General features: G+C 39.2%; 3 protein-coding genes and 1 long non-coding RNA gene across 4 annotated transcripts; 1 reads left to right on the top strand and 3 right to left on the bottom strand.

Moving 5' to 3' along the window:
- Nucleotides 1-1,774: 1,774 nt before the first annotated feature.
- LOC133713399 (uncharacterized) lies at nucleotides 1,775-2,763 on the bottom strand. The gene is made up of 3 exons (XR_009847999.1): nucleotides 2,465-2,763; nucleotides 2,299-2,386; nucleotides 1,775-2,208 (listed from the first exon to the last, which is right to left on the bottom strand). It is a non-coding gene; the product is annotated as an uncharacterized LOC133713399 (long non-coding RNA).
- Nucleotides 2,764-6,320: 3,557 nt separating this feature from the next.
- Nucleotides 6,321-7,847, top strand: LOC133717472 (protein PSK SIMULATOR 1-like). The gene has a single exon (XM_062144189.1). The coding sequence runs from the start codon at nucleotides 6,639-6,641 to the stop codon at nucleotides 7,581-7,583; it is 945 nt and encodes a 314-aa protein (XP_062000173.1). The 5' UTR covers nucleotides 6,321-6,638; the 3' UTR covers nucleotides 7,584-7,847.
- Nucleotides 7,848-8,094: 247 nt separating this feature from the next.
- On the bottom strand, nucleotides 8,095-8,660 carry LOC133714212 (mavicyanin-like). Its single transcript, XM_062140296.1, has one exon. The coding sequence runs from the start codon at nucleotides 8,631-8,633 to the stop codon at nucleotides 8,103-8,105; it is 531 nt and encodes a 176-aa protein (XP_061996280.1). The 5' UTR covers nucleotides 8,634-8,660; the 3' UTR covers nucleotides 8,095-8,102.
- A 2,242-nt stretch (nucleotides 8,661-10,902) lies between these two features.
- On the bottom strand, nucleotides 10,903-15,709 carry LOC133714771 (BTB/POZ and MATH domain-containing protein 3). Its single transcript, XM_062141025.1, has 4 exons — nucleotides 15,048-15,709; nucleotides 14,294-14,642; nucleotides 12,507-12,783; nucleotides 10,903-11,465 (listed from the first exon to the last, which is right to left on the bottom strand). Exons 1-4 carry the CDS (start codon nucleotides 15,491-15,493, stop codon nucleotides 11,239-11,241), a joined length of 1,299 nt encoding a protein of 432 aa, XP_061997009.1. The 5' UTR covers nucleotides 15,494-15,709; the 3' UTR covers nucleotides 10,903-11,238.
- Between the last annotated feature and the right edge of the window lie 488 nt (nucleotides 15,710-16,197).

The raw sequence follows: 16,197 nt of genomic DNA, 5'->3' as shown, positions 1-16,197 counted from the left end.
TATCTTTTGCTCATCTGATTAGCCCGTTTATTAGGTAATCAGTTTGTATTTTGTGGAAATTTTTACAGATTTGGTGATTGCATTGCACAGTTCTGAGTAGCTTGGATCGTACATATCTAAATCATATTGCTTTATTAAAAACCAAAACCTATAAATTAAAGAAGTTAAGCACACATATAACGGATAAGCACATCAAATTTCATTTGCACGAAACTAAAACTTTCCAATGCATTAATATTTGGCAAAATAGCCAAATTATCCTCTAACTTTTCTCATGCATCAAATGTTTACTTTAATAACACACATACATAAAATCACTAATCCTTTTCTCATGCATCAAATGTTTACTTTAATAACACACATACATAAAATCACTAATCGAGGCAAGTCCAGAAATATTGCAGCTTTAACTACATTCGTTTTTCTAGGCCAGCGTAACTGGAGTCCTAGTTTGACAACCAATCCAATTATTTATATCACTTGAAACTTAATTTGGAAACGGATTCTCAAGTTGATTCCAAAGACTCTTAGAGTTACCAAAGCCTCTGCTTTTCACATTGATTCCAATATCGATATCAAAGACGACTTCAATTTCCTACATGATATTAACTCAAAACTAGAAATATTATTTTTCTTGCCAATCACTTGTCAAGAGATCAAGGATCATGGTGTGCAAAACCAACATTCAAATTCACAACCCAGAGTGTTCCCTTGAAGGCAATCAGACTAAAGCTTCTTTGTTAACAAAACAATGGATTTTTTTTTTTTTTGTCAATTACTTTGGACACCCATTTCAAACCAAGTCCATTTCAATTATTCAATTGATCAATTTGTCATATCTGCACTAACTTTGGATAAACAATTATCCATGGTTCCCTTCATTCCATGCCATACCTTTAACAATTCCAAAATAACTTAAATAGTCCCCACAACAGATTATATTCCAAATATGCCGATGATCATTGCTTAATGGTTCCATCCAATTCTGCAACTCCTCTGTTATTGACCCAAAACCAAGCATTAATTTGTATTCATGAACAATGAATAAGGTCGAGAAAGACCAACCAAAACCCAAACTCTCACTATTCATCATCTGTCTCTTACACGCAACAACGTTTCAAATAAAATGACGACCCAATTTCGAATAGATAAGCTGAAGACAACAACCCTTACCATGACTTCAGTTCGAATGAAATTCAATATTCTGCTGCTAAATCCCTTCAGCCTATTTCACCAAATTAATGCCCAACTCCCTGCTTTGCTACCCAATTCAAAAATGAGCCAACAACTTTTGAACCATTGCCGGAATCAGTAAACTCGGTGGTGGCCGACGTCACCCAAAATTACAATTCCTCCAAAACTTAATCGAATTCGAAAAAAAAATTATACCGTCACTTAGAGCGTGAAGAATTGATGGAGTTTCATACCTCATGCATGACAAACGGTCGCCGGTTGCCACCGGAAGACGTCGCAAAACATAAAACTTGTCAGCTTCGATTCTCTCTCTACATCCAGCGACTGGACCAACCGAAGCTGGAAGTGAAACCACGGCGAGAAGACGAATCAAACCACACTGGTTTTCCACCGGACGAAGAAGTTCCGGTCGAGTTGCTTTCGCGGGTCGTCGGATCGAGGAACCGGGTCTCCTGCTGTGGAGATTTCTGATGCGTGGATCTGATCTGGGGGATATTTATACTCCAAATTTAAAATTAATAACGGCCCGGATCAACAGGCGGTTTATTTCACGGCTGAGATCGCTTCAATCTATTTTTATTTTCCATTAAACAAATTTTTTTTTAAATAATTTAAACAATTTCTATAATCCCGAATATTCGGAAAATCATAACAATTAGTTCAGGAGTCTGAAAAATTCCACAAAAATTAGCACGGACTCGTTGTGAAGTGTATTTTATCATCTGACCTATAAATTGAAAGTTTCGCCTCAAGTAAAATTCAGAAAATATTCCCAAAAATCTTTAACAATCGTTGAGACTACCAATCAAATCTCAAACTATTCCACTTTAGCTCCTTAAATATTTTCAGGGCTCACAGTGACATTCCTCCAGTACTTGTAACAGGTTACCGGCCTCTATTAAAGCTTTCAAATTGTCCTCTTTTTCTTGTTGGAGCAACAAACTGGCCTCTTCCTCCCCTGGTCCCCCCAACTCTTTAACATATGGAACACCATGTCTTCCCTATAGTACATTGCTAATTCAAAAGTGAAAATAAAAAAAAAATTAAAAATTAAACAAACAAACATAAGTTAAGGATGTTAGTATATAGACTTGGTTGACTAACTCTTCCTCTTGTCCCTTGTCCAGATTAATCCAGATTGCCCTTCTTCCATCATAATTGAATTTCTAATACCTCTTCCTCTATTTGTGCTCTGTAAGGGTACCACAATTTCTCAAATCATTCAGCAAAATCAGTACTTGGAACTAAACAAAGAGATTTTTAAACTTACGCTTCCTCTTGCCCTTCCACTTGTCTTATACATATTTTTGCTCACTGGAACATGAGGAGGAGGTTCTAGTGCTTGTCCTCTCTAAGAACATAGGGAATTTAAGGTTGAACAAGATACATGGAAAATTTATCTAATATTGAAATTATAGTACAATACTACAAATTAATGAAGCTTAAAATACATATCTGAGGACATGTCCTCTTATTATGACCATCGTTTTCACAAAATGTGCACTCAGATGCATGGGGCATGATATATATCTCTGTAGCTTTTTTGCACCTTTGGGAATCTCATTTGGTTCTAAAATCCTTCTCTTTTTGGGTCTGCCTGGTTGTTTGTGATAGAATGGTGGAAGAATCAGCATGCCACCAGTTTTAGGCCACAAGTCTTGACTGGATATTGGGGAAAATTGGTGGCCTTCCATATTTAACGGACAATTCTCTTATTTACGGATTCCTTGGGCTAATTGTTTGTTTTGGCTTAAACAAATGAATCTGAAGGTTTCCCATATTTATAGAGAGGGCAATCGCCTAGCTGATGCATTTGCTGACTTTGGAGCAACTCATGACTCAAGGCACTGGTGGTCTGAGGTACCTGATTTTGCTTCAGAAAGATTTCGGCGGGATCTCTCTAGGCTTCCTTTCTTTCGGCAAGTTTAGCATTGCTCTTTTGCATGATTACATATGATGCTGATGGTCTCATGTTACCAACGTCAAAATATTGGTCTGATGACTCTTCTTGGGGTTGGTTTTTCAGAGGTTCTAGCAGCTCATATTTTTTTATCACTATGTCATTAATTTCTGCTTGTTGCCTTTTGTTTGATTGTATTAGAGAGTTTTTCTCTACTTTCTTTTACTGAGAAAGATTTTGACCAGTCCCTCTTTCTCTTTTGTAATTTTTCTCTTTCATTAAATAAAATTTCTCTTTAAAAAAAAATTAAAATTGTTTTTTTTTTTTTAAAAAAAAACCTCCCTACATTGTGTCATAGTTGGAAACTCTAGATCCAGTTTGAAGTGCCTGCTTGAACTTTGGTTGTTTTACAGGCTCATCAACCTCTTCATCACTTGAACTCTCATCAAGGCTCTCAATTAAGATCATCGCTGTCCATAGATCAGTCATCAGACTCCTCTCCAGGTTCCACATGCTGATCAACTTCAATTTGATCTACAACAAGTCGTGAACTGCCTTGATCATATCTTCATCACTCTGGACATATTCTTCATCCACGAACCACAGCACATTTTCAGGCATCTTCATCATTGCTGGAATCCTCGTCCAAATCATTATCTACCAAGATATTAACACCAACGAGTCCAAATGTAAAACTGTTTGAGGTTGGGGTCTCTAATGGGTGAATTGACCTCCCCTCCCCACCTTAATTTGTTGGTATGGGTTTAGTATCTTGAGTTAAGGTCTGGATTGCCTAAAGTCTTAAACACACTATCAACACACTATGAAGGGATTAAAATAATATGCAGTTTATTTGGACGGGAGATTCAAGTGAGTACGTGAAAGGCAGATCTGTGATCTTCCAATTCAACTTACCAGGACATTTTTTGAGTGTGTGAACATAACTGTTGCATTTTGCACATGAAAGTATTTGTTTGGTTATTAGCATTTGTAGATCAGTTCACAAATGCACGGAGTATGATCGAACAATAGTAGGTCCAACAACAGTTTTAACTTTCTTTTACTAAAAACTTAACCGCATAATGTATTTTCTTTTGTTGAATAGCTTTGTATTCATACACAAATTTTCGGTATCTAACCTTTGTAAGAGAGATATTCTCTCTTAGACTTTTACTTTCAAAGTTTTTTTTTTTTTTTTTTTTGCAACCAAACATTTTATCACCTTTTTTTTTTTAGTTCAGTCCGAGAGAAAAGTTCATTTGTTTTGTAATGCAAAAGCAAACCAAGAAGGAGGACTTCAAGTTTAGATGCAAATGAAGCATGCATGTGCCCATCAAAATTAAGTAATTAACCAGTCCTTCATTTGCTTCAACAACATGCTAATAATTTTTTCATGTACTCCATCACAAAATACCATTAGGGCATTCTGTCTTTTCAAAAGTAAAGTTTTGGATACATTAACATGGAGTTTCACCGGCAAACCCGGTCAACCATACCAAACTTCCTCGGCGCCTATATTCTTTCCTTATTTCAACAAGGTCCTCTTCATCATTTTAGAACCTTGGTTCTTTCTAGCCTCTTGGTCTCTTGGATCGAAAGGTCCTTGTACATGTATTATTCAAACTTCTTGTCTCAGAAAGTTTCCATTTTGCGGGGGCAATGATTTGGGAGCTTTACTGGTTAGGGTTTCGTGATACTACCATTAAATTATGTATATTTATGTGTGCTAGCAGCCTAGGCAAAAATTAAAATTATGGTAATTTTGTTTTTGATTAGGTTTTCCTTTTTGGCCATTTAGTTTGGGATTTTTTTTTTCTTTGGCAATGAGATTGGGGATGTTAGGTCATGAATAGGTGGTCATCGTTTGATTGTAGATTTTATTATTTGACACAGGATCGTTCAAGAAAAGGATGATTGATTTGGCTTAATTATCTGGTCATATTGTTACTTTCTGGGTGGGGGTGTGTCATGTGTGTACGAGAAAATGGGAAAGTTGTGTTTTCGCAGGACTAAAAAGAAGAAGAATAAGTTCTTCAAATTAAAAAGAGAATCAGCAGAAAGCAGTGATTGGAGTTTTGGCCTTCGAAGTTGCAAGAGTCATGTCTAGGCTGCTCCATCTATGGACATCTCTGAGCGATGAACAAGTTAACAGGCTCAGACAACATATTTTAAATTCCGTGGGTATACTCTGCAAGATAGTTTGGTGAAACGATTGATGAAGTCGTCCACGGAGGAGGTTTGTTGGAGATGGGAGAGGGCTGCGGTGATGTCAGTTGTCGACCCCGAGCCAAAGTGTTCCAGCATGATTGTGACCAATTGCTCCCAGGTAATGAGCGGATGTCTTTGTTCCAGGGCGTTCATCCAAACCGAGGGGTCGTTCCCAAAGTAGGAAGAGACCGCAGACACCCGCTCATGGTAAGGAACGCGATGGGCTCTGAGGTAGCGTTCTGCCATGGCCAGCCAGCCCACGACGTCGTCGCCGTAAAAACGGGGTAGCTCGACTCTAGGAGGACGGTAGTGATGAAAATCTTGGTGAGGGGGAAGTGTTTGGTATGTATGGTTGGTGTGCCCAGGAAATGGAGCTGAGTGGAAGGGCTCAGGGCCTGAAGAGTGAGAGGTTGGGTTGGGAATTGTGTGTGTGGTTGTGGATGGGGTGGTGGTGTGAGTTGAGGTGGACACCAGGGTGGAGTAGGTGGGTGAAGCAATGGACGAAGGGGTTCTGGTATGGGAAGGTGGAGTATGGGATATGGATGGTAGTGGGTTAGACCAGCCTAGGCCAAATTCGCTGGTGAGGGGTGGGGGGGTCATGGACCCGAATGTGATTTGAGGAAGGGTGGTGGGTGTGGAAAGTTGTGATACTACCGGTGCGGTAGAAGGAAGTGGAGAATATGGAGTAGGAGGGGATGGAAGTGGGGAAAAAGAGGTTTGAATGCGAAGCATAGTCTCCATCACTGTTTGGTGAAGCTGTTGAACTTGGTTGGTGAGGTTGGTCCTGAAGGAATCCATGGAGAGATGCAGCTCTTCATTTTGGGTCTGTAGATTGGCTACTGACTGGTGGATATCATGGATCGAAGGAATGGTTTGGGGTTCAGAGGATGGAGCTGCCGAATTGGACGGAGCGCCTGGGGATGGCGGTGTAGCCATAATGGGGTTGGTTGGAAGCAAGGCTGTGGATGGTGGTGCCTGGTGCAGGCCCCTCATGCAGGGTCTCTGATACCTGATATTAGGTACTTGAGCTAATTCAAACAGAAAGATAAATTAAAGGAAATGCATTTCATTCATTGATGGCTTTCAAAGAGCCGTTTGCTACAATATAAAGAGTCTTCTACATTTGGGTTCCTGACATCTCGACAGGGACAATAGAATAGAAGGACAAAAAGGTCCCAACAACACTGAAGACAAAAATGGCAGGTTTGACTCAGAGGGAGGTCTAGTCACCGTACTGCCTGGAGATCTGGTTTGCTGAAAGGAACAAGAGCATCAGTCGAAGTTGGGCTGGGCCTGAAGATTAAGAGAAGGGTTTGGGTGTGACCCTAACACCAAGATGATGAAGGAGTTCATTTCAAAAAATACAGATTTGTATGACAAGATGAAACTTCTTTCGGATCTTGAACATACTTTGAAAGACATCACTGCCACCTTAGATGGTCCAATTTTGCTTGAGTTTCAGAACAAGGTAGAGCTGAAGCGGCACGAGGTGGAGAATTTGAAAGAGGTCTCTCTGTGGAACACGACTTACGATTACGTAGGCATCCTTTTGGCAACATCTGTCTTCACAATTATCAGTAGGATCAAGCATGTTTTTGGATTGCCTAAACTTATAACAGATGCTGAAACCAAAGACTCTGATCACATTAGTCCTAGTCCATCAATCTTTAGCAAGCACAAGCTGTTGGATGCTCCCCCCGACACACTAGGTGCTGCCGCCTTAGCACTGCACTATGCAAATATTATTCTCAAAATTGAAACTTTGTTATATCCTTCTAGGTGTCATCGGGTCGACAGAAATGACCTGTACAGTATGTTGCCTGGAAGTATCAGAGCTGAGCTAAATGAAAGGCTGCCCTGCATTGAGGGCTCGACTTTATCACTGCCCTGCATTGAAAGCACGACTTCAGCACTTCAAGATCTTCCAAAGTTGGAGGAGTCAATTCAGGCAACAATTAAAACAATAGAATGGGTATCACCGCTTGCTCATAATATGAAGAAATGGCAATCCAAGTGGAACATTCAACAGAAAGCCCAGAAAGCCTCTGTTTTCAGTCATCCTGTGCTTCTGGTACAAACCCTCTACTTTGCAAATCATCAGAAGACAGAAGCAACAATTACGGATCTTCTTGTTGGTATGCATTACACCTATAATCTTAAAAGACAAGTCAAGGCAAAATCTATGCTAGAGAGAGGCCGCAACTCGCTTAAAATAAAAGCAGCCAACTTAGAAGCCCAAGACGAAGCGTTGGTCTCCATTGACGGAGATCAAACTGTCTGATATTTTCTTCTTCATTTGTTTCGAAAGAGCTCATCAACTCTTGTGGATGCAAGAACATGTTTTATCAGCTTGATTAGCAGTATACTATTCCCTGGGACTGTATGATAAAGAAAAGTGCTGCATCACTTTCATTTATCACTTTGATTTTGCCTTGCTCTTTTAGATGTTGGGTTCTGAATTTCACCTAGCAAGTACTACACCTTTCCAGTGTAATCAACGCTTGTGGTGTTCTGAGTGTAAATTGAGTAGATGGAGCGGTGTACAGATGAATTTTTTTTCAATTTTTTCTTTTGGTCGAAAATATATGAAACTCGGTAGAAACAGGATTTTATAACTTTAAAAAAAAAATAATAATAATCCCAAGACCATGATGATAAGAAACAATAAAGAACTGTAAGAACTATATTGAAGATCGGTGTAGAAAGCTACACAAGGAAAGCCATGAAAGAAAAGTCTAATACATGGCAAGCTATAAAAGAAATACTATTACACTGATGGCCAAGGCAAAAATTCAAAACATCAATTTAGAAAACACCATGCCAGCACAGAAGCGAAGACAGCCAAGGCAAGCTTTGGAGCATTGGTCAGAGCCGCAGAGTGTGGTGGCCTCTCTTCAGGATGAGGAGTTGAAGGAGAAGACAATCCAGAAGGTGCCGGACTTGGATTGTCGGGTATGGGACGGCTGACCTGAACGTCGACCTTCTGTCCGTCTTCACAATGACCAGGAGCACCACAAAGAAAGTAATAGTGGCCAGGCCTTTCAAGCGTGATCGTGTCTGAACCGGAACTATAAGCTGCGATGGGAGAGCTGGAGTTGCAGGATTTGAAACCTTGCTCAGATACTTGAACCACATTGTGGTATTGCTTATTGTAAGAAAAGAAAAGACCATCGCCTACGCGAAACTCTTTTGATGAGGACCACTGGTTATAATCAACACCTACTATCCAACCATCCGGGCCGCCGACTTTGTAAACAGCACCAGCACCAGAACAAGCACCGCAAAGATTCATCGCCACCAAAAGGAACATTATACTGCCTCTCAAAGCCATCAGGGTAGAATCAATATGGAGACAGAATTAAGCAACCAAATTGAAAGAAGAAAAGCTAATTGTGAGTATTATTTTGAGCATGCTCGACTTATAAATAGTGAGTATAGATATTGTTGTCATTCCTTGTTTTAACAAAACTCTACTCCTTTAGGTCTAAGTTTAATCTACTACAACATCTATGTGTTTCCTTGCTGCCTTGTTGAACAAAACTCTACTTCTTTAAGTCTAAGTTTAATCTACTACAAACTTCTTCTCTGTGTTTCCTTGCTGCCTTTTTGAACAAATTCTACTCCTTTAGGTCTAAGTTTAATCTGCTACAAACTTCTTCAATGTGTTTCCTTTTTCTTTCTTTTTTATGTGTAACAATTCTATGTGTTTCCTTGCTGCCTTGTTGTAGACCAAGTCTTAAGAAGCCCTTTTGATCTCATGATAATCAGGTAAGCTCATGCATTGCATACCTTTTCACAAAAGTCTGATGGTCTCTCAATTGCTGCGAAGATGTGGTTTTTCAATTGCTTCCGTTTTGTACTATCTACAATAGGTAGTGTGTCAAAATAAAGATTGCATATTTAATCAAAGCCAGGTAGGATTAAGGGTTTTGTGATATTCAAAATGGTCTTCCATGCTTGTGTCAGCTGTGATTAAGGAGTATGGCCTTTGGCTTCCAAAATTGATTTTTGCAAACTGAAATTAAGGGGGAATGGGTTTACCTAATCCAACTGAGATTAAGGGGCTCTTAAGAGGCTGCATTCATCTTTCGACTTATTCACCCCTCTCTAGGCTCCTTCTAAGATCTTCATTGTCTCACCTAGAGGGAGGAGGAGGACCTTCTTAGATTTCTCAACTGCCTCGTATAGATGTTAATGTTTTTGTTATTGGCTGGAACTTATCTTTGTTTTAGACACTGTAAGCTTCTGAAATTTTAAGAATCCCCTTATTGGCTATATAGATGAATAATATGATGGTTATCAATTAGAAGAATTAATCTATATATTATTATATGACAGTAGAACTGATCGAGATGAAGGTGGAGCAATTCAAGATGACTTGCTGGCTTCAAAACTTTGCTTGTTTTTTTCTTTCAACTTGATACTCTCCATCATATCGAAAGGATAGAGAGAAGAAGATGAAGAGATAGTGATGGAAGGGGTAGAAGAGGCAGATGAGCCGCTGGCGTTCTGTGAGATGGAGTTAAATTTTTTAATTTCTTTGGATAATAAAATACAAAATGATGGATGTTTGAGAATAATACTGGAAATAAGAGATAAAAATTATGTTGCCGGGTTCAAACAGCAACACCCTATTTTTTTTGTTTTAATTTGATTTCTATTGGCTTTTGAGAGTCTCATGCTGCATTGGTCGAACCCTTCTATGCAAGCTTGAGGAAAAGTCATGCTGTTGTCGCGATCAAAGATCACACATTGCAGACTGAAGTAACAGACAGCAACTCTGGTATGAGTAGGAGATGGTATGCCAACCAATCCATGTGAACAACTACCATGCCTCTTGAACCTGCCTAGCTTAAACAGTCTCATCTCATTGAGTCCGTCTATATAAAGCTCCTTCCGAACACCGAAATCCACAACAGAACCAGAAGCTACCAACTGCTGCTTCAAAGAGATCATGGAGAGCCGAAAGATGAATGCAAGTAACTTCCAGATGCCCCTTCACTACCCAAGGTACAGCAGAAAGGACTACGAGGACATGCCTGAGTGGAAGCTCAACCATCTTCTCGCCCAGTATGGGTTGTCTGCGCACGGCGACTTGGCTTACAAGAGAGACTTTGCCATGGGTGCCTTCCTCTGGCCTGATCATCATCGCCATGAACCAAACCCTTGCAATAATTCATATCAGAATAATACCATCAAGGATGTTTCCAGTTCTCTTAGAGACAAAAAGGTCATGTAGCTTCGCTACCTGTAGGTTTTACATGTCTCAACATCTTACGTATGAATGCTAATTTGATTTCCTATTCAGATTGCAATACCTAAAAAGTATAATCATACACTTTGAGATTTAAATGGAACCAAGATTAGATTGGTATAATGCCCTGGACACATTCATCTTCCATAGCAGACAATCAATACAGAGTATAATCAGATTGCAATACCTAAAAAGTATAATCATACACTCTGAGATTTAAATGGAACCAAGATTAGATTGGTATAATGCCCTGGACACATTCATCTTCCATAGCAGACAACCAATACAAAGGTTTGGTTTCAGCAATTGAGGTATTAAACACAGTCAACACCCAGACAATCAAGGATTTGCAGATGAAATATTTGTTTAGATATTTAGCCTTTTCTGTAATAATATCATTCCATTGAAACTAAGACTCGATCTACAAATCCTAGATACAGTTACAGAACACAACCATACAAATTTCTGATTACAACAAACAGTACCCTAGCAAACCTGAACACAGGCAAAATACTTCACCCCCCAAGATTACCATTGAAATTTTATACAGGGAGTGACACTAACACAGATTGGAGGATGAGATGTGACTACAATTCGCCCACCATCCATAACTACAGTTCTGTTCGTAAGACCACTTCTTTCAGCCTTTCAGGTCTGTGGTACTTAGAGGTAACTCAGTACATTAATATCGCCGCGGCCTCAACCGCCTGCCATTGGGATTTGCTGATTCTGCTACAGCCCCACTGCCATCTGCTGGCAAGTCTAGCCCATATATGCTGCTGCCACTCCTCTTCTTACTTGAACTTGAATTTTCATTTGCATCAACTGATGCAAATGTCTTCAGTAGCTCCTGTAACACTGAGGGGCAGCTCTCTTCTAGATGCTTGTATCCATCTGACTGCATTACAGCTGAAAAACACAGGAGGATTCATTAGTTTATAAATTCATTTATACACCATAGAGACCACCAGATGATAAACAGTTGCATGCAAAGCATATGAGGAATATCCTTTTCAGAATGATGTGTGAACACATGTTTTAGATACAGGTAGTATCATCAATTCATGTTATGCTCTTCTTCTAAACTTGGTAAAAAGTGTCCAGATTCATATCAAATGCAGCTCTCACAAAAACAATAACAGAAATTTCCGGTCAAATAACCAGCATTCAACAAAAAAAAATAAAAAACAGATGTTTAAGTATTCCAGGTAAATCTTTCTGTAAAGTGACAGCTACTCTAGACCATTTAGGTGTGTAGTTCAACTATTAGCCAACCAATTATGGTATTCATTGTCTCCTAAACATTAACATAGTCTAGAGAACAACCTGACACCTATTTCTCAGTTTTCGAGAGAGGGGAGGGAAAGTCTGAGAGGGAGGGAGAGACAGAGAGAGGGAACCAGCAATTAGTGCCTTTAATAGACCAATTAACAGCATATCTAGTTTTACACTTTCCAGAGCCTAAAGATACGACCAATTGTGACTATCTTATGCAGGGTCCATCAAGGTCTTTACTCATTTGTCTATATATATTTTTTTTTCATTTTTGAATGACAGTGAGAAATCTTGTTTCTTTTTTTCGTTTTCTCTTCTTTTCTTCTCTTCTTTTCTTTACTCAATGAAACAAAATGTATTGGAGGAACCTATAAACAATCAGACCCAGGCCAAATTAAGAATCCTACTATATATACCATTCTCAAAATGCTGCCCCTCGATCAGCCAGATATCATGGTGTCACCAAAGGCTGACCCGAGGACTCGCATGGAATACCATAAATTTTAATGAAACAACCTTAATGAGTTCCTGAAACCATAGAAATTGATAAGGACATCTGTAACATGTTTGATGGGACATGCATGAATTTAGACAAGAGCACTTGAGACTACCAAGAAAAACTGTAACTGACATAACCTGAAACCTTGCACCCCAGAATCTACGGACAACACCCACCTCCCAAGTTTGTCGACTTTGCTGCAAATTTTAGACACACAGCCTTCAGCTGTGGACAGTGATGCTGCTCAGCAAGGGCCAGTGTGGTTGCCACTGTTTCAGTAGTGATTTCTTCACACAACTTTGATTCACACAGCAACTTCAGTCGCTCTAGGTTATACAGGTCTGCAGCAGCCAACAGATGCTGCACCATGATAGTGAATGTGCACAAAGATGATGAACCTGTAACTTCACGTATATCAGGAAGCTTGTCCGCGTAAATAAACAGAAGCATTGCCTGGAAAAAGAAAAATGGAAAAACCATGTGATTTATTAACCATGCTCAAAATCTGAGGGAAAACATATATTAACATATGGGTTGATATTTGCAGCAAAACTCACTTATCTGTAAGTATTGGTGACACACAGAAAACAAACTTCTAGTCTAAACTAAGGCCAAACAGAGCAAAATGGAGAGATTTACAGATTACTAAAACAAGCTCAAAACTGGTTTACAATATTCCAATTATCAGCAAGTGCATAAGGACCATAAGTTTTAATTAGTGTCAACTCCCAAAAGTTCCCATAACTAGTGTCACCATGAAAAACTTTTCAATTTTGTTTTTTCAATTTTGTAAGTGCGGTTGATAGAATTGAACTACCATCATGCACAAGCCTAAACCATCAGAATTTGATAGACACACAACTCTGACAACCTTCAATGTCTCTGCTGCAGACATACAGACAGACCATGAACTACTTCAACATCCCATATTTTTTGTATTTTACCATAGGAGTTCCATAGACAGAATTTTCATGACCGTCAATGTCTGTTAGGACAAGCTCAGATGACTCTTTCTTATTATTGGTGCTTCCTAGTTCCTGCTCTAATTACACCACTGAAGACCCCCAAACATAAAGAACTTTCCAGTGGATTAATTATCTATACAGAGACATTTAGAATTTATGTGAGAATTCAATGATTTAGATACTAAAACATTACTAAATTGAATGGCGACAGCTTTAAAGATTTGAATGAGTTTAACGGATAATGCACAAGATGACATAATAAACATACAGATATAATAAGAAAAGAAAACAAAATAAATTTTAGCAATATCTTATCTCTCTGAACAAGAGTATTAATTATTTGACTTAAAAATTCACACAATCCTATAAATGTGAATCAATACCATACTACATACACCTTCAATTTGGAGACTAGCGAGGTATAAAAGATCTTGTCCCCTCCTTTTCCAAATTGCGTTTATCTTTCAAAGAGAATTAGGATTGTTATTTCTTTCAGATACTTTCAATTTCTTATTTGTTCACTTTATAACTGAATGTATAAAATGCAATAATGACTAGTGTGGAGCATCCTAGGGCAAAAGTCTGGACACATGTGAGGCATGAACTCAGACTGTCATGGACGTTTTTACTTTTCCCGTCCCTACTAAATGTTTACTTTTCCCATCCCTACTTAATGTTGGGTACAAAACTACATTATATGAGGTAATTTGTTTACTATCGTGACTACTTTGGCTTTGAAAGGCCTAATGCTAACCAGAAGGGTATCCACAAGGAGATTTCACATTCCAGTGATGTCTTACTGAGTTATTGTTCATTTCAAAACTCATCCATGAAGAAAAATCAAAAGTTTAGCTCCTTAGTACTAAAACTGAATCCCAATCATACTATGTAAGAAAACAAAACTACACAGTTCTTAATGTATGTGTCATGCTTTTCAGAATATTTTCTCTTCCTTCCAATGGGGACAAGTGTAAGCACAAAAACAAAGGAGCATTTACCTTGAAGATAAAGGGCTCAACATCCTTCACGACTACTTTATCTACACTCGAATCACCAAGGTGTCCAAAAAACTGTGCTTTGAATACAGGAGAACGAGCAGCAAGTATCAACTTGTGAGCTTTAAATTGCTCATCACCAACCTGAAAAACTACGTCGCAACCAGCTCCAGAATCTAGAAAAGCCTTAAGACCTTCACCCATGTCTGATGGTGGTACAGTAATTGCAAATTGTTTTGGACACTCGAGACGAGTTCTGACAACTCCAACAGTGCAGTTCAACACAAGGGAATCATCCTTTAGAAACTCGGAAGTTTCAAGGGCTGCTCTTCTGAAAAATCGCTTGTAACCCCTGAAATGTAGCCAGAGAAGTAGAATCTGGTGATTAAAACATGGAGAAACCACCAGCTTGGTAATAATAGCCAATACAAGCAAAATAAACAAAGAGTATCCAAAACGCGGTAAAAGAAACTACAACTAATCTAAGACCAAAATCTGACGATGAGACCAATTCAAATGCAAGATGACATGCAAACCTAAATACGATACTTAGAATCTTTATCAGTTCTACCGCATTCATTCATCTGAAAATACGATACCTCCCATTCATTCCAACAATCAACACCTATATCTAACCACATTACTTAACAAGCTGCTAAATCACCATAATTCACCGAAAGGGGTACTCAATTCTATCATCGAAACACAGAAAACTTGCACAGCAATTAACATAAACAAGAACCAAGAAACCACATACCACATGCTGCCTCTGTACTTCAACGTGTAGGGCCCGCTCTCTAGGGCACGATCAAAGTGGCTATGCACCTTGTCCTTGCCACTGTTGCTCTGGTCCACCAAGGTGAGCTCGAACAAAGCCCTCACATCGGTGCCCTCACTCACCAGCGCAATGAAAACGGAGACGTAGACGGAGCTATCCTCGGGGTTTTTCCCGTCGGGGTAAAAGTAAATGGCCCAATCGTAACCGCCGACGGTGAAGGTGTCGCTGAGTATGTATTTACCGGCGCCCATGCCTTTGGCCAAAGAATAGCCCTTTATGGTGAAGCGGTGGGAGCCGTTGACGGTCTCGCTGATCGAGCGCGAGCACGACTCGTCGTCGGGCTTGGGCTTCGCGCTCGCCATGGCGGAGGAGGAGGGTTTACCCAATTGCGCGCCGCGGAGGGAGAATTTTTGAATCGGTGGCATCGGACGGTCGCGGCGGAACCCTAGAATGTGAATGGCCTTGGCATGGCATGTGATTCTTGGAGAAATTGGGGCTGGGCGGAGGTAGCAGATTCGAATTCGGAACCCTAATTTTGGAATTTGATTAGGGGCGTCGATTTGGGTGACGTGTGGGTCGGGTTGTGTTCGGGGCCGGAGGTTTCCGTAAAATTGTACTGGGAATGTTATATATAGTGCTTACTTTTAAATACCAAAAGTTATGTTGGTTCATCTTATTTATGGTATGGAATCTCTATAAAAAAAAAAAAAAAAAAAGTTTTATGGTATGGAAAATATTATTGTCTAGATTGAAGGGTGCTCTAGATTGAAGTATTATTTTGTTGTAATTCATTACAAACATGTTATTTTGTCAGGCAATTAATTTTTTTACCTAAACAGCTAGATGTATTTGGGTTTGGGATTTAACGAGAAAACTGTTACGGTCAATTTCATTATTTCGGTTTTTGAACTCTTTTAATTTCTGTAAAAATCGAAGCTTTAAACATCGAATTTGTGAGAAATCCAATTATGGAGCTACATGTGTAATACACTCACCAAACATTGCTGGAGGAATTATGAGGGCTTTGCTAGAGTTAATAGTGAAATGTTATATGTAAACACAAATTGATGTGATAAAAACTATGAATCTACTTTAGTGGAGTATAGACTAATGCGATTGATTCACGAAA

This window comes from Rosa rugosa, chromosome 6 (assembly GCF_958449725.1).
Source record: "Rosa rugosa chromosome 6, drRosRugo1.1, whole genome shotgun sequence".
Lineage (NCBI taxonomy): Eukaryota > Viridiplantae > Streptophyta > Magnoliopsida > Rosales > Rosaceae > Rosa > Rosa rugosa.
Note: the sequence above shows the minus strand (reverse complement) of the source record. Positions and strands in the feature narration are given on the sequence as shown.

Bases quoted from the DNA above. Each gene is read 5' to 3' on its own strand.
- LOC133717472 (XM_062144189.1), top strand. From the start codon at position 6,639: ATGATGAAGGAGTTCATTTCAAAAAATACAGATTTGTATGACAAGATG.
- LOC133714212 (XM_062140296.1), bottom strand. From the start codon at position 8,633: ATGGCTTTGAGAGGCAGTATAATGTTCCTTTTGGTGGCGATGAATCTT.
- LOC133714771 (XM_062141025.1), bottom strand. From the start codon at position 15,493: ATGCCACCGATTCAAAAATTCTCCCTCCGCGGCGCGCAATTGGGTAAA. The intron at 12,784-14,293 runs GTAAATGCTCCT...TTCTTTTTCCAG, and splicing joins TTGAGCCCTTTATCTTCAAG to GCAATGCTTCTGTTTATTTA. The intron at 11,466-12,506 runs GTGGGTGTTGTC...TGTGTTTTTCAG, and splicing joins AAAGTCGACAAACTTGGGAG to CTGTAATGCAGTCAGATGGA.